This window comes from Stylophora pistillata, chromosome 1 (genome assembly GCF_964205215.1).
Source record: "Stylophora pistillata chromosome 1, jaStyPist1.2, whole genome shotgun sequence".
In the NCBI taxonomy this organism is placed as follows: Eukaryota; Metazoa; Cnidaria; class Anthozoa; order Scleractinia; family Pocilloporidae; genus Stylophora; species Stylophora pistillata.
In genome coordinates, this window is record NC_142519.1 from 9,844,277 (window position 1) to 9,866,996 (window position 22,720).

Below are 22,720 nucleotides of genomic sequence, written 5' to 3' on the forward strand. Positions count from 1 at the left end.
ATTAATAGTCATTTTCATGAGTTACTAACATCCAATAATCTGGCTCGTATTTTTCCATGAATAGTGCATTGCATCAATTAGTTGGAAACAGTGTGGGTGCACAGTGCTTGATTCTTTATTTCTGATGGCCACAGGGCTTATGGCATCAGCCCTTGTACATCATGCATCATGCTCTAAAAGAGGAAAAGTTTGCAGGAGAACGGGTAGCAAACTGCTATTATTTTAGGCACCCTATCTGACGACAATAAATCGTCAGCTTTAATTACCCAAGTGAATATTAGAGAACTTGCATGTTCTGTTACTTTTTCAAAAAAAAAAATAATAAAATTGTGCATGGAATGTCTAAAATTGAATTCTCTATTACCATGTTATAAAGTGAAAGTCATCTTTCTGATTTTGTTTTGCTCCTGAAATTAATCATTTGTGTTTCTTTATGCCATTAGACTTAAAATGACCAACATTAAACCATTGGCATGTTAGGCTAGTGTTCTTGATTGGTCCTACAAGTGAACAATCTTTAAAGTGACCATGATATAATATACCATCATCCTCATCTGGAGAAGGTTCCTTTCCAGTGAACGTTTTCCAATCTCGTCCAAAAAAAGTTACACGTCAAAGATCCTGGAAACGAGGTTTACAGGATATACGCCTCGCCACTCTGTCACGCTACTTCAAAATCTACTCAAAGATCGACTAAAGTTACTCACACCAACTACTGTTACTTTCTTTGTCACAGATAGTTGTAGGATTTGGAGAAGATGACATTTTATAGGAATTTAGTCTGGTTTACCAAAGGTTTACGTGAATATACGAAGAACGGATATCTTTCAGCAGAGAAATCGTTTGATCCAAAAGCCTTGGATGTTGATGTTTCATCGCGAACGTTCATGATAACTGGTGCAAACAGTGGAATTGGAAAAGATACAGCGGCATTTTTAGCCAAAAAAGGAGCTACAGTACACATGGTTTGTCGTAGCGAAACTAGAGGCGAAGAAGCTCGAAAAGAAATCAGCGAATCATCGGGAAACGATAAAGTAATTTTGCACATTCTCGACATGTCCAAGCCCAGAATGGTGTGGGAGTTCGTAGAGAAGTTTGCATCTACCAATGAAGCTCTTCACGTCCTTATAAACAATGCAGGTTGTATGGTAAATACAAGAGAAGTTGATGAAGATGGTTTGGAAAAGAACTTTGCTACTAATACTTTGGGAACGTACATTTTGACATCTGGTCTCGTACCTCTACTCCTCAAAAACGAAGCTCCGAGAGTTATTACAGTTTCGTCAGGTTGGTTGGGTTTTATGTAGTTGCACTTTTACAAAACAGCTTTATGTGTGAAACTATTGAAAATTTCTTTAATGGCACTGTGAGCGAATTCTTTAATTATATTTTGATTTACATTAGGCCTAGCAGGTCGCACATTACGTAATCACCTAGCGAAAATAAGTTTTACGTAAGCTCTAACACGCCATGAACTTTGCTTTTTGATTTCAGTGTTAATAGGATTAAGCATTGGGAAGGCACGAAATATTTTCCTGCATAGGAATAATTACGCCATCTGTCGAATTCTCAGTTTGATGATCGGCCCTTGTTGTTCATTCCACACTTCCTTGAATTAACCTACGAAGGATAGGGGAGGGGAGGGAGAGCCAGATCCCTGTATTTCTTACTACGCCTTTAAAATTTCGCTTAACATGGTGAAATTTTGTTAGGGTTTCTTCAATAAAAAGTTTATTTTAACACAACATGAGGAGTGTTGTTTTAACTTTTAAATAGAGTTACACAGATATATTTGACTCTCTAAAATGAGCAAGGAGTTGAACGTATTACCCAGAATAAAGCCACTCCACTCAAACTTTCACTTTGAGGTATTTATCATTCTTGAAAAAGCTACTTCAAATGTTTATAGCAAGCTATAGACTGAGGTATTTCAATTTTTTTGCAGGGGGTATGCTTGTGATGAAACTTGATTTAAAAGATCTCCAGTTTGAAAAGATGAACCCATTTGATGGAACCATGGCATATGCTCAAAACAAACGACAGCAAGTGATCATGACTGAAAAATGGGCAGAAAAACACAAGGAAATTTTCTTTTCTTCCATGCATCCAGGTTAGGTGTTGTGCAGACGTAGGGAAGTAAAGCAAAATGTGTTTGATATCCTTGTAATGCCTTTTGTGGGTGCTATGGTTCTTTAAGTTGGATTTAAGGGCCAATGTACCTGTAGTTGCTGATATGGGGAAAGAATGGTGATTTTGCTTGAGTCTTGAGTCATACAGTTTAAGCATCATACTATATTGTTCTTTTATTATATGGCTGTGTCTCACAAGAACTGGGAACTACCGAATTCACGAATTTGATTGGCCGAAATCAATATTGAAAGCGGTCTAGATTTTCCCATCTAGACCGGCATCTAGACCGGTCTAGAAAAAAAGGTACAAAGAATATAAAAAAAATTGGCATATAATAAACATCTTATCAACTGAGCTAGGTTGGTCTGTATGGGAGAATCTTGACCGAGGTCAAGATTCTCCCATACAGACCTCCTGCTTGGTTAATAAGAACTAATTGTTTACAAGACAGTGAATTGTCAGTGTCTAGCCCTGTGTATGTAAGAGAGTTAAGATGGATGCCAGCAAATCATTAGGGAAATTTGGGAAAATGTTGGGGTAAACTGCAATGGGCTGGCATTCCAAGTGTTAATAGTTGCTTCTCATCAAGAAAACTGGTGTAAGCTCTTGTGGTGAAGGCCACAGAAACATTTGCCTTATGTGCACCACCTGTACTTATATATTTCTCTCATTACTATTTTTTTGTTTTGGTTATTTTCCAGTATTTTTTATCAGAGGAAATCTTTGAATCCCTCCCTTTGCAAAGTCTAATTACACTTTCTTGTGGTGATATTGTGGTTCTTAACACAATAATAATTGCACACTGATTATGTGACAATTGGATGACTGTGAAACCAATCAAAACTGCATCAGTTCACATAAGGCAATCATTATATTTTAGGTTGGGCAGACACTCCAGCAGTGCAGACATCAATGCCAGGTTTCCATCGCAAAATGAAGGACCGTCTGCGTACTTGTACCCAGGGTGCTGACACAATCATATGGCTGTCTGTTGCTGATATGTCAATGGAGACCCGTGGTGCCTTCTATCAAGATAGAAAACCAGTTTCAACTCATTTACCTCTGGCATGGTCTAAGGCTTCTGATGGCGAGAAAAATGAGCTGATGACCAACCTGGAAGAATTAGCCTCCAAGTTCAAGCCTGGTTCATCGGCCAACTGACAATTGCCATTAGTAGGAAAGCTAAGCAAGCCTGTTATTGTGTTGCCCTCTCATTTTCTTGCCACCCCTTTGCAATGCCATTAGTACGGATCAGGGGGAAAAGGTCATTTCATTTGTTTCATCGGAATTGTGGAAGTTTTTATGTAATCAAGAGTGACTGATCTAGATGAACATTACTTCAAGAAAAGAATCATTATTATAGAATCCTGAAATGTGAATTTAGTTTACATATTTTTCATTATATAAAACCATTTTCTTTTAATGCTAAAGAGCCAGAGAAAAGTGCTAAAATATTAAATTTGTTTTCAGCCCTAAGTATAGCAATTTGGCTGGTGCTATTTAGAAGAAATAAAAATGACATCAATTTAACAGAGGAAAAACAAAATAATGATCATAAAACATTGAGTGTTGAAGTTTTTCTTTCCAATTTTTTTCATGGTATTTGATACTGCAAAATGAAGTGTAAAACCAGAATTAGGGAGGAGGTACTCACATGTGAAGGTCTCTGAAGAACATTGTAAAGTGTAAAGAGTAGCATCTAGAAACTCGTTGGTCTTACTCCAACTGCTGGATTTACTAGTTTTGATTTTCTTAATTTAGTGCTTCTGATGAATGAATCATTGCTGTATCAATTTTGTTACCTTATCTTAAGTGTTCACTGTCTTTTAACTTGACAGCTTCAGGGAAATTTGGAAACTACAAGTATAGCTTTGTTTCTGCAAGTCTCTTCCTGAAATTGACCTCCCTAAGCTAATAATAATGAAATGCAGCACAAACCAAACAACAAATGATTTACCTATCAATTAGAAAGATTATATTTTATTAGTCTTCAGCCCTGATTTTTGCTACCCGACTCTGAAACATTCCACATGACACTTCAGCAGCACAGTGCCTTCCATCTAGTTCCACTGCCTTTAATAGCATAACGGACATTTTTGTGGTTTATACATTATTGCTACTTGAAATGTAAGCACAAGAAAATTCACAAGACATCAGTGATGGTTTCTAATTATGGTTTGTTCTTAAATCTAACTTATCCAGAACTAAAGTGAACATTATCCTTAATTACTAACTACATGAAACACTTTTTTTTCACATGTGATGAACCTAGTTTGAGGCAAGGGTGAACTGTTTTACATTTTTTAACTTCTCGAATGGAATAATTTGTCATAATTTTTTTCAAGGTACTTCAGCTATGTGAATGTTTTCTTTTCAATGGAAATAACCATAAATTCTTTCTTTAAAAGTAGTTGGAGTTCTTGTTTCAAAATGCATTCACTTTTGGTAATGAAAAGAATCTGCCACACTCCTTCAAGTTCTATTCTTCATCTGAACTGTAATGGACTGACTCTTAGGCCAATGGCATCTTTTCCAACCTCAGCAACCTGCAAGAAAACAAATACAAATTAGTACAATTTGAACCCACTGATCTTAACAATCTTTGGATTAGATCTTCATCCTGCTTAATCATTGCAAACACTCAACAGGTCTGTAAGACATCTGATTCTTCCTTTCCCAAACCTCGCCCTTCAAGAACCGAGTGACAGGTCAGCAATTCTTTAGTAGGGATGATGTGAATCTATATACTGTTTTTGTTCACAAAGTGAAGGGGATATTCTCAGGGATGGTAAGCTGCAAGCCTTACCTTACAGACATTGCAAATTGTTCCTTTGTAGTCAGGCAAATAGGAAGCTTGACAAAGAGGGCACTTCTCTTGTGGTTTTCCTCTGTAACGAAACACACAAAAATTAAACAAACTCTGCTTATGTGCATACCACACCCAGTCTGAATAATGTTTACAAAACTAATGCACTGTATGGGTGGCAAGAAATCAGAGGTTACCAACAAAGAAAGCTATATTGCATTGTTTAAAATGGTCAGATAGTGAAAACGTTCCATTGAAGACCACCATAGACTGCCCACCTGTAAAGAGGCTTGTAAGATACTCCACAAATGGTGAAAGGGTTGTGCTCATCATACTGAAGGACATGTGCATCAGTAGGATTCTTGTCACAAGCTTGAAGGATCTTGCGAATCTAACAAACAAAATCATACAATTTATCAGTTTACTCATTTGAAACCTTGCCTCAAAAGAAAAAAGGTTATGAAGTTATGATCATTCCCAAACCTGAGTTGCCACATCTGGACGTGGTCCTAATTCCAAAAGGCGACGCGCAAAAGATGCAGCTGTCTTGAAATTCTTTAACTGTAACAAATGATAATATTCATGTAAGAGAGCAGAAACAGTACTTTAAATAAGTTGGTTGTATGTCACAAATTTGCATGATCTCACCTTAAAGAAAAGATTGACAGCAGTCCTAAGAGTAAGTATCTGATGTACTGGCTGGAGGTTACAGTGAGTGAAATATGCTGCCATCTGCAATAACATACACATTCTCAGATAACTAATTCTAACATTATTGTCCTTTGTACTATGTTATATTATATAAAGAGGAATAAACCATAACAAGAAACCAACCTCGCAAAGCCGTTTCTGCTCTTCAAGGGTAGACTGTGGAAAGAAAGAATACCCTTAGTGTAATGTCCTGGACTTGACCACCCTAAAGATAATAAAACTGAAAAAAATGATCCACCAAAAAAGCTTCTCGTCTACCTTGGGTAATTCCTTTCTTTTCACCTCCATTTGTAGTCCAACAATATATTCCCGACATATTCCCAACAGCTGCTGTGCCTCACTTATTTCCTGCTTACTGTCTACAACCAGCAGAGTAACGCTCAACAGAATAGCTTGAAGTTTATAGATTGCTTCCTGAAACTTGCCTCCTGTTGTCAACTGGTAAGCAGCCTGTTCAGATAAAAAAAAAAAAGAAACAAATGATGGTACACCAAAGCAATGAAGCCTAGGTTCCAGGATTCCTTGAAGAGATAGTTTACTCTTTCAAAATTTTGTTTTCTAGGGAAGAGGATCAGCATACTACACCTTATAGTATGCAAACATACAATACAGAAGAAGCATACAAAAGAGCTACTTATAAACCAAGGGTAAAACTTTGAAACTAAAGCAGGGATACATAACTCTGCTTGGAAAGTCACCCTAGGCCATTGCAGAAACGTGAGAGGACTGGGAAAGAGTGTGGTTGTTTTCCGTTTGTTTGAAAAACTAAGATATTCAAATGAAAGGATCAACTAAATTTTAGAGTTTTAAGTAAGAATAGAAGTATTCAGAGAAGGAAAATCGCAAAATGACAGCTTTTCAAATATCACCTAAAATAGAGTTTGTATGGATTGGGTAGACAGGGCAAAACATTTTAAGGGTTTGTATGGAATTTTTGTAACTTTTGCAAGGCTCCAATTTGGACACTTTTCCACTGAAAACTCTCAAACTTGGCTGAATAGCTTTTCATTCAGTAACATTTCGGTTGAAATGTTTAGATTTTCAATGTAATCAATATAAGAAACTAGTCCCAGTCCTCTCACGTTTCTGCAATGGCCTTTTGCTATTCCTCACCTGTAAACGTTGTACAAGCATATTCAGTTTCAATCCCACTGCAGGGAGGCCACCTTTGGCTCCAGCATCTCTCCTACAAAACCGAATAAGATTATCATTAATGGTGTCAAAGATAAATTATATAATTATTCTTCTCTGAGTTTCACACCCCTATATAAACAACAACCGAATCTAAAACAAAATGCATTATTCATAGTTATAAAACTAGTGCAATTACCTCACAAGATTCATAATAAGATAAATCTTAGTAAAGTTAAGTTCTCTTTAGAGTTTTAGTCCAAAGCAAACTGCTTACCAGTTTCTATGAGGATGCCCCAGCAATGGTGGGCCTCCAGGCATTCCTGGAAGTGCAGTTCTTCCACGACCAAAGGCTAGCATGAACAGTGGCTTGTATGGTTCAAACACAACCACACCCACTTGGTCATGAAGAAGCTGTACATGCAGAAAACACAAAATTCATCAAACTGGAATTAAAAAAAAAAAAAAATTCAAGAACAATCTCTCCTTAAGAGTACAAATGGGCCATTAGAAGCTGGTTTGGAAGTAGCAGATTTAAGTTTCTTACACATTCTTGGCTTTAAATATTTAAATCATGATTACAATTCTATAACCATTTTGAAAGAGTTGATGGTTACATAATCAGCCGTCCTAGTATAGTAAAATAACTGAACTTTCTGAGGAATAACTTAGTAATGGGTCTTGCATGAGGAAGAAAAAAAAAGGCACAGACTGAGAATTAAAAGAATATCTATAAGTATATATTAATTAAAAGAATATTTATAATTATGTATGCTGCTTCTACAATACATAGATCAAATTAAATTTGACTCATTCCTGAAAACTAAACTAACACCACCACATGAAATAAGTGCAGTGTTGAAGCCAGAAGACCCGGCATGTTATCACAAAACAAACCAGGTGAGTGAGAAGACTCCTATTTCATCTAGCGAGTCAAGGAACTTGAACCAGCCAATTATAATCAAACTGGCAACACCGCTGACTCGCAGCAATTGACTGAATAATACCACACAACATAACATTTTCATTCATTTTATTCATACAACAACCCAAGGTATATATGAAATACTTATTGAAAAAAAAAATGGTTTAGTCAAGATTCTACAACTAACCCTCATGGCACTTTCAAATGATCCAGCCAGGACATGATCAACAGCAAGTTGGGAGTTGGTACACCATACCTGTGGAGAACAACAGCCAGGCTTTTAAAAAGTCCATTTCCAATTGTTCATAAAAATAATTAATATGCAATTAGCCAACTTGTTTCATTTATTTTTTAATTTGGATATCTCAACAAAGTTGAAATGGTAAATTGGCCACTGTAATCATTACAAAAGCTAACATTTCGAGCGTTAGCCCTTCGTCGGAGCGAATAGAGGAATTGTGGGTTGTGTGTGCTTTAAAGGCAGAAATGGAGCTACGTTATTGGTGGGAACATGGCAATGAGAAAAACACAAATAAATTAGTGGAATGAAAAGCGTTCGTTGATCCCTGTGGGATTTAGACTGCTGGTTTGAAAGATGAGCTTTTGTCCAAGATTTTTACGGCTTTCCGTGCTACCTAAGTGAAAGGAAAGACCGCAGGTTGCCATATGTTGCTTAGAATGACCTAATCATTCTAAGCAACATATGGCAATCTGGGTTCTTTCCTTACACTTAGGTAGCACAGAAAGCTGTAAAAATCTTGAACAAAAGCTCATCTTTCAAACCGGCAGTCTAAATCCCACAGGGATCAACGAACGCTTTTAATTCCACTAATTTATTCTTGTTCTTCTCGTTGCCATGTTCCCACCAATACCGTAGCTCCATTTTCTGCCTTTAAAAGCACACACAACCCACAATTCCTCTATTCCCTCTGACGAAGGGCTAACGCTCGAAACGTCAGCTTTTGTAATCATTATGGTGGCCAATTTACCATTTCAACTTTGTTGATATATCTAAATTATTTCGTTACTCCCACCGACGCAGCCCCAAACAGTTTCTTTCGAAACTATCAGCCTTTACTCATTTATGTTTTAGATTGATACAAATATATTCAAAGATAGTATCAATTTCACTTCAAACCCTTTTAGCTAAAGGTTAATTTTATTAGCTGCCACAAGTCTGATTTCAGGAAAATTACCAAAATTCTGCAAGACAAATGTGTTCTGAAATTACCTGGGACTGGCTAGTTCCTTTCACAGGAGGCACAAAGTAACCTTCATCTCCAGCACCAGACACAGGACCAACATCCTTTGAAATAAATGCAACAAAACATGTATAGATACAAAATAAAAAACACACCATGTTTTGCCTCAGTTAAGTTACATTTCACATTAAACAAGATGAATCGCTGAAGGTAGAAACTTTGGTACAAACTTACCAAATCAGGTGGAAGCACCAAATCTTCATCTCCAACATCCCAGCCACCTTCTTCATCTCCTCCAAGGATGTCACCATCAGTGCCTTCTTCACCAAATCCTCCTTCTATTGAGATAAATGTATTCACATTTAACAAGGATGGAAGATCATAACTTGCACATTCAACTATGAATAACTACCGAATGAAGTATAACGTACCTTCATCCAACACAAGTGCTGCATCATCTCCCCAGCCATCTCCAGCACCTTCGTCCAGATCTGCAGCCACCATAGCTGCAGCTCCACCACCAGCTGTGGATCACAGTTAATTTAACTCCTTAGTAATCTCACCTTTACATCAACACAGAACCAAAGAGCTCCACTTTACTGTACGAACAGAATTATGACCTTCTAATCTTACCTTTGGCAGCCATGGCTCCTTCAAAGAAAGTCTTTGCCACAGTAAGTAAGGGCCAGTTACCCTCATTCTGCAGGATGGGCACAGGAGGTTGTAATAACTTTGCATTTGGGTTCACTGGTGGAAGCTGAGTAAAAATAGGTGAATGCAACATCAGTTATCACTGATAGTACAAATTTTCCTTCCTTCTCAATAGTTGCCTTCCTGTAGATAGTCAATCCTTCCTGACTCCAACTCAAGTGACCCAGTGTGGTTTCAACATGGATCTCTTTCAAGTCTTGAAGCAGATAAACAAGAAACTCAGGATTGTCAAAATAAATCAAATTCCACATACTGTCTCTGGGTCAAGATCAAAGGTATCTTTTATTTCCTGACATTCTTCAGCAAGCCCATGAGTAGCAGCTGTCAAGTAGGCCAAGGATCCTTTGAAAAATGTCCAGATAAAGAAAATAACATCAAAAGGCAATAATTATTTACCTTACGGGTAAAATGATGTCCATAATGTTCGCTTAATGAAAGATATTCTATATAGAATATCTATTTACCTTACATTAACAAAATAATCAGGTATCCCATTACAGTCCTGGAAAGGTCATTATCAAGATTATCAATATCTTCACACTTGCAATCCTGCTTGTCATTCACTATTTATCCTCTTAGGACCAACACTTAAGGCTTCATTTTCACCCAGAAAACTGACTATGAAAACACAATTAGCCATTTATTTTACCTTGACCAAGACTCTTCAGGATCTTGATTCTCTCCCCTACATCACCAGTGTACAATGCATTGTGATATTGGCCACTCATGTCTTTACGGATTTCAGCTAACATGCAAAACCAAAAATTATTTAATTTGCACAAAGAATCCATTTGAAAAAACAGTGCCCAACAGAGTAATGAACAGCTTTTGAATCAGAAAGCACACCTACCAATTTTGGTCATCTTGCCAAGTTTCTCGAGGTTGCCAGTGATAAGATAAAGAAAGGACAGCTTGTCAAAATTCTTTGTTCTCTGATATGCCATTTCTACCACCTGTTGAAAGTGTGTAAAGGATACTTAATGAAAAGTACTTAACAAGTGCAATATCATAATTTTCATTGACATGCATCATAATAACCCTAAAATTCCAAAGCAACCAGTCCCATCTTACAATTAGCATGGACTACTTCATTTATTAGAGCAAGGGAGTTCAAGAGTAAAATATTGAAGCCATATGACCCAGTGCTAAAACCAGCAATGCAAGCCAAGAAGATTGAATCAGTCTTTCATAATAAAACTGGAAACATCAGTGACTCTCATATGAACTTGTTATGATGATGAGGATAACTTATCAATCAATTATGAGCCTAGACAGCAGTTTCTTAAATTTAAGATGCAACCAGAGTGGAAGTGACTAAAGGGTCAAGGCTTGCCATTGGTGTAACCTGCCTTACATATACTTACCTGATTACTGATTACTGTAGTACAAGAAACTACCACCAAATCAAGACTCACATATTCCATGATACATACCTGGTGGTTTCCTTGTGTCAGAGCAGCAGCTCCTAATCTCTCCCAACACACCTTGTCATCAAGACTTCTAGCTGCTTCCAAGGCTACCTACAGGTAAAAAAAAATTCTTACTTGCTAAAAAAAATTCCTTTATGATCTTATTCTATATCCATTGTACATAAATCAGTTGTAGTACATTGAACCAGTAATCGAGAATGAAAAGTAAAACTTGGTGATACTTCGAAACTAGGGAACCATATTTTTTAAGACTGCCGATGCTAACAAACACAAGTTGCCCTATATAATTACTAAAATTACTAAAAATACTGAACCCCCAACTAAATCACAATGTCAAAATCTCTGCAACAAAATTCACAACCACACTTACTATCCTTCCATGTTGAACATACCTCAATGTTACCACATTCTAAGGCCAGTCCAAATCTAGTCTTTTCATCTTTGACAAAATGTAATGCAACCTGTGCAAAGCAAAAAAAAAAAAAATCAAATTGAGTTTGCCAGCTGTTTTCAAACCATTATAAAATGCCATATAGCACACTGGTCATTGATTTTTAGAGGTACTTTGTGTTACCTACCTCGGGATAACCTTTCTTTTGTAGGTAAGAAATAATAGACTGTCCAACCAGTTTGGCATTTCGCACCATGTGTAGAACCTTTAGGAAGGGATACACGATAAAGTAACTTACAAAAGGTATTTGCACGTAACTAAAATGTTGCATGTTAAAAAACAGATAATATCTGACAAACATTTCAGTCCAGTTTACCTCATCATACTTGCGATTGATCAAAGCCAATTTAAACTTGAACTCTGTAGGATCAATTCCAAGAACTCTGGTTTTACACTCACGGTCAAGACAGTACACATTGCTTCCCTAGAAAATATGAATATAACAAAAAAGGGTTAAAAGACAACATACTTACATCAGTTCTTTTAAAATAGTACATAACTGATTTGTGGGAAAAATACTTCTAAAAACTATATGGACTGTACCAATTAAGCACAAAACATGAATATCACAGGCAAAGACACTTTAAAATGTCAAAGAAAACCACCTTTATTCTTGTGATATAAATGGGAAGGTCGAGTGTACGGATGATTCCATGATCACTGAAATAAGAGAAAGTATCAGGCAATTATGACAACAATGTAAACAATGACTATCACTTGTAGCTAAGACTGGCTGGATTTCCTTCAAATGAAGTGACAAATTCTGTTTGACTTGAGTTAAGGGTCCCTTACAGTTGTAAGGCAATAAGATAGACAAGCAATTTTTGTCTAAATTGCCTTCATCTCACCACTGGAACAGACACACTCATCAAACCTACACTTACATGTATGCAATTAGTATTGGTAATTGCAGGGGGCCGAGTAAAATTCAGGATTAATATCACGTGTGTTTTCGGAAGTTGCTGAGATTGCCCAAGTCGCGCAGCGACGAGGGCAATTTCTGCAACTTCCAAAAAGACAAGTGATATTAATCCTTAATTTTACAAAAAACCATGTGATTACTATAATATAAGGGGCAAAATGTTTTCTTACTGATATCGCGCAAAACGGGACGCCATTGTTACAAAACAAACAGAAATTTCTTTACCTTGGCAGCCATTGCTAAGCGATTTTCAGCCAATCATTTTCAAGTAATTTTGCCCGGGGAAATTACAAAAATGAAGAAAAAAAATGCCCTCTGTCTTGACCAATCACAATTCAGTAATTTTGCCCCTTATATGATAAACTTTGGTCCTATAATGGGTCACCACAATGAGTATAAAGAAATAGGATGTTCACGATTAGTAGTTTCATTTCCATACTCATACAGTCATGAACATGTGTAATAGTAAAGAAGGAGGAATCCAGATTTAAAGTAAAATACAAAACTAAAGTGATTTTGAATCTGTTTGGAGACTAAAAACAATAGTCGTAGTAATGGGTAATATGTATGTTTGAGTTGTACAAATAAGCTACCCATCTATGTGATACTGACTGCCAGCATGTACTGTAAAACTGGCTCTTAACTATACAAGATAACAAACAAGCACCCAACATACATACTCACCCATTTATTAGTGCATATTTGATGTGGTTACTGGTGGTATAGACAAACACACCATTTTCTTCCCATGCCCCACTCTTCACACGGATGTTCTCATGGATGGTACACAGACACTCCAGTTTTCTATTACAAATTGCAACAACTGGGAACAAAATAAAATGAGAAACTTTCAAAATACATCATAAAATACAATCATACCTGTTCTGTTGACATTGTGATAACCAATTAAAATTTCGTGAGACACTAACAAGTTACTGATAAGATGTCAAAGATTAATTCAGACTCACCATGTTTTCCTAATAGGGCCACATGAGCCATATCAGCTGACCAGACTACATATCGCACCTTGTTCACTTTGACAGAAGCCAATGACCTGCAGAAAACAAAAGATCAAAAATGCAAAATTAGAGTATATTCTTTGTTCCAGCTGTGCCTGCTGTGGAGGGCAGAAGGGGGCATCTTCAGTAGGCGATGCTCATCAGGTTTCTGTAACACAAACTGATCACAAGCCATACTACATTTTTATCATCAAGAGGTATAATTACTACAATCGTTAAAAATACTGCACCTCTTCTGCTGCACATCAAACAACGTGACAGAGTCAGTGTCCCTCAACAGCAAACTACCAGTACCAGCATAAAATATCATATCACAAGGTGGAGTCTGGACTTTCTTTGTCACTTCATTCTTCAGGTTTTTGATCAGTAGCTGGTCAAGGAAAGAATATCATGTCAATAAAAACTACATCATAGAGCATATGACTACCAAATCTAAAATTTCAGCATTTTGAATCTTTAAGGAGACTTCGATTTTTTTTCTCCTAGGCTGGTGATAAATGAACAATTATTATCTAATTCTTACAGCATGTGTTCTGTCTAAGACGGCAAATCTATTGCGTGCCACCCACACTGCAGTCAATCCTGATGCTCTCTTGCCCTCAGATACTAGAGTGGAAAAAAAAAAAGACATGTTGTCAACAGTCAGTCATAAAATTGTGAGGAGTAAGATCTTAGCTACATGTGTATGCTATATCCGATGTAGATTACAGATTTGAAATTAACGAAATCGGAAAATGTGCAAGTGTTTTTTTTATACCTTCTGGGTTGCTACTATCAATATCCTTGGGAACCGCATGCAGCTCATAAACACAGTTCTCTGGATTGCTTGCATTCTAAATTAAAAGGAACATCCATTCAAAGTAAACTTATTAATCAATGCTTGTTGGAACTGTAAAACTCTATTTTTCAAAAGCATTTCTCCTCACTTGTAACTAAAAAACAATATTTTTCTTGGTTCTTTGTTATACTTTTGTTTTAATGACATTGGCAATTTTGGCAAAAAATGCACACGACTCTAAATACTGATGAGGATTACTTACTGTGCAGAGAAGAACACAGTTTTCTGCAGGATTGTATGACATGCTATACACAGGAGTGCGAGATGAGTTCCTGGAATGGTAAAAGCATATCAGTGAGCATTAAAGTCCTAAGAACAGCGAACAAAATTAAACCTTGCAAGTCTAGTTAGTAAAAATGAAATGTTTGTGCACGTACCTCCTGAACTGCATAACTGGCACATCTTTAGAGGTTCCAAACTCATACATTCTAAGATATCTCTCCTAAAAAATAATGACTTTCTTAATTCACAAGAAAAATCTGAGGGCAGTACTACAAGATTAGAAATGCATATCCACATAATGAGGTCAGACAAAAATTCTTTACCAAAGCAACTCCATTACTAAAAGCACTTGTAAGTGCCCCGCATACTGAAAGGGAGGATATTTTTTCATTTGTTTGTTTGTTTCCTCACCATTCCTCTTTCTACCTACCTTGGTATAGTACAGAATATTTCCATGAACTGCATAAGCTGGTCTCTCTCTCTCTAACTTAAAGACTATCATTCCACTGTCATGGCCTGGAAGGAAACAAACAGTTCTCATTCATTACGAACACTGTAAGTATCCCTGGAAGATGAGCAGGTGAATTTCCCTGCTATGCAAGGCACTTTTTACACGTTTACCCACTGGGCAAAGCCATTGGAAGCCTACACTCCAATCTAGTCTCAAAGAGCAAGCTATATTTCATATATTTTTCTACTTTTGGACAATCAAAAGAAAATGTCAGGAAAAACTTGCTGCTAAAATACAAGCAAGACAACCATACCTGCAGCAAATAGGTTGAGTGTAGGATGGGCAGCTGCAACCCAGAACCTGTCATGCTCTCTCCTGAATGTTTGAACTCCAGTTCTAAAAATGAAAAAGCAAACTCAGTCTAATTATGATAAACACTTTTGACTCACGAGAAACAATCCACATTTTCTGTTTGGAAGAGTAAAACCTATGATTTTTTACATAAATAAGCAACCTTCATTCAAAGACTGTTACTGCTTAGTACCCACCTTTTTAAATGAGGTTTGGGTCCATCAATCAAAATGAACAGCTTTGACACACTATCTTATATATCAGGTTCTTACCACACGTACACATGTGTGACTGTTATTACACTACATCTTATCTTGAGATGAACTTCTCACCTCTTTGACATGTCCCAAACTCTGATGCTCTTGTCTTCTGAATTGCCTGTGAAAAGGCATGGAGAAATTTTGTAAGTTTAACAGCACTAAGAGAAGGCTGGAGATAAATGTAAGCCCACAATAAACATTGTATTATACATGCTAACTACAACCTACTGCAGTTTTGAAAGGAGCACAATTTCCAAGTAAAATTGGCTTTTTATCAATCAGCTCCTACATGTATTTTGCTACATTTATATGTATTATGCTACAATAGTTATTTTGTGGTTACAACTCAATTCTCCTTTTTTTCACACTATTATGTCAACTACAAGACAAAATGACAAAAAGTCAAACTTGAGAGAGAAATTGAAAGGTATGTACAAAAAAAACATACAACAACACATATCGTAAAAAACAATTTTTCAAACAACTGCGTAGAACATCAATATTTAATAACTATACGTACTCAAAATCAGCTCTTGCCTAGGGTGGAACATCACACATGACACATTATTGTAATGTCCACGGCATGTATCAACTTCCCAGGCCTTGGAGTCTAGAATAAAAAGAAAAGAAATGAAAATGTCTTGTGACATCCATCAACACATGGCTCAATAATAGCCCTTGGAGTGATTGTTCTTCATGCTGTACTAGAGTACAATTAAGGGTTATTACCATTCATTCTCCACAACTTGACTTGTCTGTCATCAGCTCCAGACACAATAAGTGGCATGGTGGGATGGAAAGAAACCCAGTTGACACCACGATCATGACCCTAAACACAGAACATATTCAGATGTCTGATTTGAAAAGGGTTGTAGGAAAATCACCCCTTCCATGTCTGATTTGAAAAGGGTTGTAGGAAAATCACCCCTTCCATTTCCTGTATCATTTAAGAAACTATTAATTCAAAAAAACTGCTCAAGATTGCTTGAAAGGTTTAATAAAATGTCCTTTTACATGTTATATTTCAAATGCTGTTACAACACGTCTGTTTAATGACCTCTCCAGCATCAATCTCAACCAAATTCACTGAAAGGAATACCCCCCCCCCCCCCCAAGCACAACCAATCCAAAAGCTCTAGCCCCTTATATCCAAAATAATTCATTCTCATGGGCCTACAATACACACCCACCCACAATACACACCCATGTCTAACAGGATCATACGTTACCTCTCTAAATTCCTTCAGACCCCTTGTGGAGCTACATGTAAGAAAGGATTTTTATCAAAGGCATACCAGCATACTCTGTTTTGTGGTACCTTCTGTTTTGTTTTCCAGAAGACACGTACCACCCTTTCCCAACTCTTATCTAAACCCCCCCTCCCCTCCACAACTACATGTAGTTATCTTCACTACCAATTTCCACACAGCTTTTCTTTCCATGTATTATACATGGTGCTAAATTGCATGGTAATAAGCGAACTGCCTTTGCAGATTTTCTTCTGATAATTTGAAACTTTACATTTAAGATATAGTCATAAGTTTGTACACATCCACAAACCTCCAACACATGTTTAACAATAGCATCTGACTGTCCAAACAGATCTGTGTGGCCAGGAGTTTTTAAGTGCTCTTCTAGTCCACTTGCTCCAGGTGCACAGGTTTTCTTTCTGAGGCCTTAGAGTAAAAAGGTTCACAACTTGATGAGCTTTTACAATCACTAACCACAGTTATGACACTGCTCTAATAAGCACCCATATTCATAAGATTTTCCTCTCTTCCATCCAGATGTAGAATGAATAGCTTTTTAATCTGATACCAAACCTTATGCAGAGATGTCCTATATCCTTACTTTATTTTCATCCTGCACTAATATGTGCTTAAAAAAAGTATCAGTAATGACTACAGTGGTCACCTGAAATATCCCAGACTCTCACTGTTTGATCAAGAGAAGCAGACACCACTAAGTCTTCTGCAGGATGAAACTGAGCACACATCACATAGTGATTATGTCCTGTGAGAACACTGTTGGACAAAAGAATATCAATTTAATCTCTGGATAAGGGAAAAAATTTAACAAGAATAAAATAGCCCTACTGATAATTATCATACAATGTTACTAAAAGGACGTAAAGACAGCAGAGTGACAATAACTCTCAAAAAAGAAACGACAACTTTGAGTTTAAATTTACAAGACATGTTTCGACATTCTCATGTCATCTTCAGTTGCAAATGAGCTTTTTAATGGTTGTACAATTGAATTTATATTAAGGTACGTTACAAATTACGTGTCAGGGCTTACCTTTCAATTTGAATATTAAATACGCAAAAAAAGTAAATAGCGCACGCTTGACCAGATAAAAAATAAATAAATAATAATAATAATAATAATAATAAAATAAGAGACCAAGGAACAATGTAATTAAAAGGAAAGAGATAATTCTAGATGCTTCAATTGCTGATTAAGAATGGGTTTTTCCCACTTGATATGCAATGCCTCTTTGATCTTAATTTGGTATTTTGAAGCGGCAGAATCTAAGATCGTGAAACATTCAGTATCACAAGAGTCAAAACAGGCCCTTGATGATTGCAGGTGCTTGTAAATATGCAAAGTTTTGTCCAACAAGAGGTGCTCACGAACTCGTGTACAAATGTGGCGAGTGCTCTCACCAATATAACTGACATTACAGCCAGCACATGAAAATTTATAAACGACATGGGAATGTAGACCTAGCGGTACTGAATCTTTCACACTGAACATGTTTCTGAGTTTAAATGTACAGAAGACTAACTTAACATCTAAATCAGCTCTACAATAACGTTGAGTAGTTACTGCTGTGTAAGGGTTGTAAGAGTAAGTACCAGATACAGGTGCGTGATTGCCAATTCCAGATGCGAATGGTTTGATCATCAGAGGCACTGATTATCCATGGATATTCCTGTTAATAAACATACACGATAACATAAAAACAATGTTGAAAATTACAAAAAAGTGTTAACATAAACCAAGAAAATGACCAAAACATGTACTGGAGCCTGAATCTATTACACTATACAAGAAAAAAGTGAATCATAACCATATCAACCCTGATTTATGATGCAGATTGATATAAATAACACAATTACAAAAGAATAAGTTCTGTTATATTGGAAGAGCACCTTCTTGTACACTTTCTAATATCATGCATTGCTTACATGGTGATAAAAAGTTGTTCGGATGTAATCCAAGTGGCCCAACAGAGTGAACAGACATTTCTTCTGTTTGTAGTTCCACACCTAATTTGAGAGACAAATGATCATTTTTTTTCTGTGTTGAAGAAATTATTCACAGTTGTCTGTTAGTATGTTCAAAGATTAATGTCATACAACAGACATGTCTGTCTAGAACAAACAGTAACACAGATTAAACTTGTTTCAAACCCTTTAGACTTGAAATTTGTTTTAAAATGTCAAACAGTAGTGACTTGATTTAATGCCCGAGGCACCCATTTGCTAATGGTACCTGAAGGAGGGCACTTATTTGAAACAGGGCACTTATCAGGGACAGGGTGCTTATTTCTCTCTTAAAACACAGCAGAGTATATAACACAAAGCTTTGATGTTTAATTAAAAAGGAACAATAGCAAAAAGTGTAAAAGTAACAATTATATAGCAGTTATTTGCATAAAAATGGTAGGGAATGTACTCTAGCAGTGGCATCACTGGAAAAGAGTACAGGTGCCAATGGGAATGAGGGTACTTATGCAATAAAGGTGCTTATCAACAAAAACAAATTTGAAAGGGACTCATACTAGAGAAGGGGTGCTAATAAGAATGAGGTGGCTAACTGGAATCAATTCAGTATACACTTGCTGAAACCTCTCAATAGTCACTCATTGCACAATGACTCAGAAACCAAAACTAAAGCGGAACGCTATCACAAGATAGGGACCTGGACACTACATATGATTTGCCCAATAGGGGTCCGGTGCAAGCTGTTCATACCACGTTGTTATTGTTACATGTTCTTGTCATTCTATAGCGAGAATGCTTGTCTCTATTTAATGAACGTCTCGGTGAAATGGATGAATTCCTATCTATGACAAGAACATGTAACAATAACGTGGTACAAACGGCTCGCACCGGGCCCCTACTGGGCAAATCATATATAGTGTCCAGGTCCCTATCTTGTTATAGCATTCCTCTCTAAAAACCAAGTCCTAGTGATTTCTGATTAAATACAAACTCCAACTGACTACAATCTGCATAAGCCACCTTTAAATGGTGGAGGTAAAATCAATTTAACCCATTGACACTTACATGTAACACATGCCTACAAAAAGTCAAAATTTTGGAGAAACCAGGAAGGCAAACACAATGCGCAGTAAATTTTTAAAAATCATCTTTTCCAAAAAATAAGCTCCAGTGAAAGAAGACTAATTAAAGAACTTATTTCCGATGAAAAAAGCGATATTACATTTTAACTCAAAAATCCAGATGAAAGATAAAAATCGCTACATATTTTTGCGAGTGTGAAAATGGGCATGTGGATCATATTTCAAAAGGGAATATGCAAATTTGTCCATGAGTGAAGATCTCTCAAGTTCCATGGAATCTATCAATAGGAAGCAAGACTAAAATGGCCAAGAAATATTTCAGGACGTCAGATTTATTCAAAACAGTTTTTGATTTGCTGTTATAAGCAAAAAACGTACGAATTTCTTACGTGTACAAAGCCCATGCGGTAAAATTCGTCATGCTTAGATCATTGTTTATTTGCCTTCATGGCCAGAAATTGTGCAGTGTTATGTTGAAAATTCTGAAAAAACTTCGATTTGAGGCAAAATCTTCTATTAAACAATACTTTTTGAACACATTGTTACTCGAAAATAATATTTACCGGGCCATCGAATCGTCAAATTGTCACTAGGCCCTGCTTGAAGTCCGAAAGTTCGGTTTTCACTTTACGTTCATAATTCGCATCAATTTAGAGAATCGTAGTGTTGTTGACTCGAGAGCTTATTCTGTCACCTTTAAGACCTTGATATCCATTCTTTTCCAAGCAGAGTATTCTATAGCATTGTTACTTTACATTCTGAGTTCCACAAGGTCTAACTCGATTGCAAATGAACGAAAAATCCGACCTGAAGATTTTGAGGGTCTGCTGCGCGGACGCCATATTTTAAAATTTGATCATGTAGTGAAGCCGCATAGAGTAATGCCCCTCTAGTACCCCCTAAAATCGACAAAATATATGCGCAAACGACGGATTCTGATTGGCTTATTGATCTCCAAACTATAGAGGAAGTTTGGGGACAAAACTCTACTTAGTAGGGGAGGTAGGGGGAAGCGTTCTCGCACAATAGAATTGGGAGGTTCGGGTGGTTCGGGCGGTTTAGGTGTCAATGTGTTAAGTATAATTAAATATCTCAATGCCTTGGAAAAGATCTACCTTAATCTTATAGTCATCTCCTCCAGAAACAAACAGAGGTTGGTTGGTATGAAAATTGATTCCTCTTACAGGACCTAGAAAAGAATAAAATGAGTTAACAGATCTTGTCTAAATAAGGTGCAAATGGAAACTTGTTGTGGTTAAAATTCTGTCTTGTTTGAAAATATGTTGACAGTTTTAATTCATTTTCCTTTGTTTCAAACAAAAAAAAATAAAATTTGTTTAAAAACACCTTAGACAAAATATCATGGAACTACCACATGCTGAAAATAGTTCAAATAAGTTGAACATAATTGGGTCAATACCAGTAAGATCCTGAACTTTCTCAAGGGTTACTTTCTGTCATTGTATAAACAGCAAACACCACAGGGAGGATTTTTTTTAATTTACATTGCTGCCTTTAACTAGAAGTGTAAGATTCAGAACAAGCTAAAGATGCATCTTGAAGCACTTTTAAGTAAGTTCTCACCATCATGCTCATCAAATCTCTCCAGCAATGTGCACATTCGGTAATCCCACAGCTGTATAACACCATTGTGTAGACTTGCGAGAACCCATGGTCTCTTAGGGTGAAAGGCAATGCCTAAAGCATAACAGACAAAGGCAGAAACCAGTGTTATATAGAATTCTAATATATCCTAACAGCCATACAAAGTGCTGCAATTGCTCTGTTCTCAAAATTTTTGCCAAGTACAAATGATAACGAGCTAATTTTAACAACAAGGTGATTTAAAAATTACTCATGTCTAAATTATAACCTATAAACCTGGTAAACGGCCAAGTTTCAGTGTAATTATTGTCTGAAGTAAGCTTTCCCAAATATCATAAGAGCAATTTTCAAATGGACATCAAAAGCAAGTTACTTTGGTTTTGTCTTAATTTGCTCTGTGATGGATCCAGAAACTTACACCTCCTTATCAACCAATTAGATTAAAAACACAAATTGCCTCTAGGTCACTTGTACTTCCACATTTCAGACTATTTGCTTGTTTTTACTTTGAGTTCTCAATGTCTTCACATGATCTCTTCCTTTGCTCTGATTAGCTCTTGTAATTAATGGTCTAACAGCACTCAATCAAGATACGCTTTGGCACAAACAAATGATCATTCAATTGAATCACATAGTTACAGTAACTAAAAGTTTCAAGAATAGTGGTCGGGTTTGACAGGATTTTCTTCCTCTTAATAAGTGACTTTCAATAAACCAATAAGTTGACAACTATATTGCAATTAACAATACATTGCATACGACAAACTTCTAAACACAAAGAATTTCTCGTTATCTGATCTTAGAACCAATCGATCGTCTGATTCCAAGAAAGCCATGAACAAGAGAATTTCCTCGTATAACCACGATAGATTACAATATTTATTTAAAACATAAAGGTGAAAAGGGATCAAAATTGTATAACTGAAAAGCATACATATAAAGACATAGTAATTCTGTACAAGCACGCATGCATACCGCGAACATGAAAGAAGCAATCAACTTCCTCACCTTTAACTCTGGCTGATTTTGTTTCAAATTTCGTAAGCATGGTAAAGCTAGTTCACCAAAACTTTCAAGAGGCCACCAATAAATGATTTAGAACGCCAAAAAGTCTTGCACTCGCCAGGACAGCCAGAATACGATAAAAATTGGTAGAAGACTTGTTGATTTCTACCAGTGCGAACAATATGGCGGTCGCCACGTCACTTCAGACATGTGTGAGTGCCTCGATTTCATGAAG

The 22,720-nt window shown here is 36.6% G+C and overlaps 2 protein-coding genes across 2 annotated transcripts; one reads left to right on the forward strand and one right to left on the reverse strand.

Moving 5' to 3' along the window:
- Positions 1 to 81: 81 nt before the first annotated feature.
- Positions 82 to 4,540, forward strand: LOC111321964 (dehydrogenase/reductase SDR family member 12). The gene is made up of 3 exons (XM_022924983.2): positions 82 to 1,287; positions 1,946 to 2,110; positions 3,011 to 4,540. The coding sequence occupies exons 1-3, from the start codon at positions 759 to 761 to the stop codon at positions 3,289 to 3,291; spliced, it is 975 nt and encodes a 324-aa protein (XP_022780718.1). The 5' UTR covers positions 82 to 758; the 3' UTR covers positions 3,292 to 4,540.
- LOC111321961 (coatomer subunit alpha) lies at positions 4,083 to 22,697 on the reverse strand. The gene is made up of 41 exons (XM_022924981.2): positions 22,489 to 22,697; positions 21,460 to 21,573; positions 20,991 to 21,064; positions 18,755 to 18,835; positions 18,422 to 18,498; positions 17,475 to 17,584; positions 17,121 to 17,236; positions 16,290 to 16,389; positions 16,081 to 16,170; positions 15,633 to 15,678; positions 15,263 to 15,345; positions 14,929 to 15,014; positions 14,654 to 14,718; positions 14,479 to 14,548; positions 14,196 to 14,271; positions 13,962 to 14,044; positions 13,669 to 13,808; positions 13,388 to 13,473; positions 13,104 to 13,242; positions 12,103 to 12,157; positions 11,814 to 11,921; positions 11,625 to 11,702; positions 11,439 to 11,507; positions 11,050 to 11,136; positions 10,467 to 10,569; positions 10,266 to 10,361; positions 9,870 to 9,958; positions 9,539 to 9,662; positions 9,337 to 9,429; positions 9,140 to 9,243; positions 8,935 to 9,009; positions 7,891 to 7,959; positions 7,056 to 7,192; positions 6,761 to 6,833; positions 5,906 to 6,097; positions 5,771 to 5,803; positions 5,585 to 5,668; positions 5,420 to 5,497; positions 5,215 to 5,327; positions 4,937 to 5,018; positions 4,083 to 4,676 (listed from the first exon to the last, which is right to left on the reverse strand). The coding sequence occupies exons 1-41, from the start codon at positions 22,526 to 22,528 to the stop codon at positions 4,617 to 4,619; spliced, it is 3,678 nt and encodes a 1,225-aa protein (XP_022780716.1). The 5' UTR covers positions 22,529 to 22,697; the 3' UTR covers positions 4,083 to 4,616.
- Positions 22,698 to 22,720: the final 23 nt, after the last annotated feature.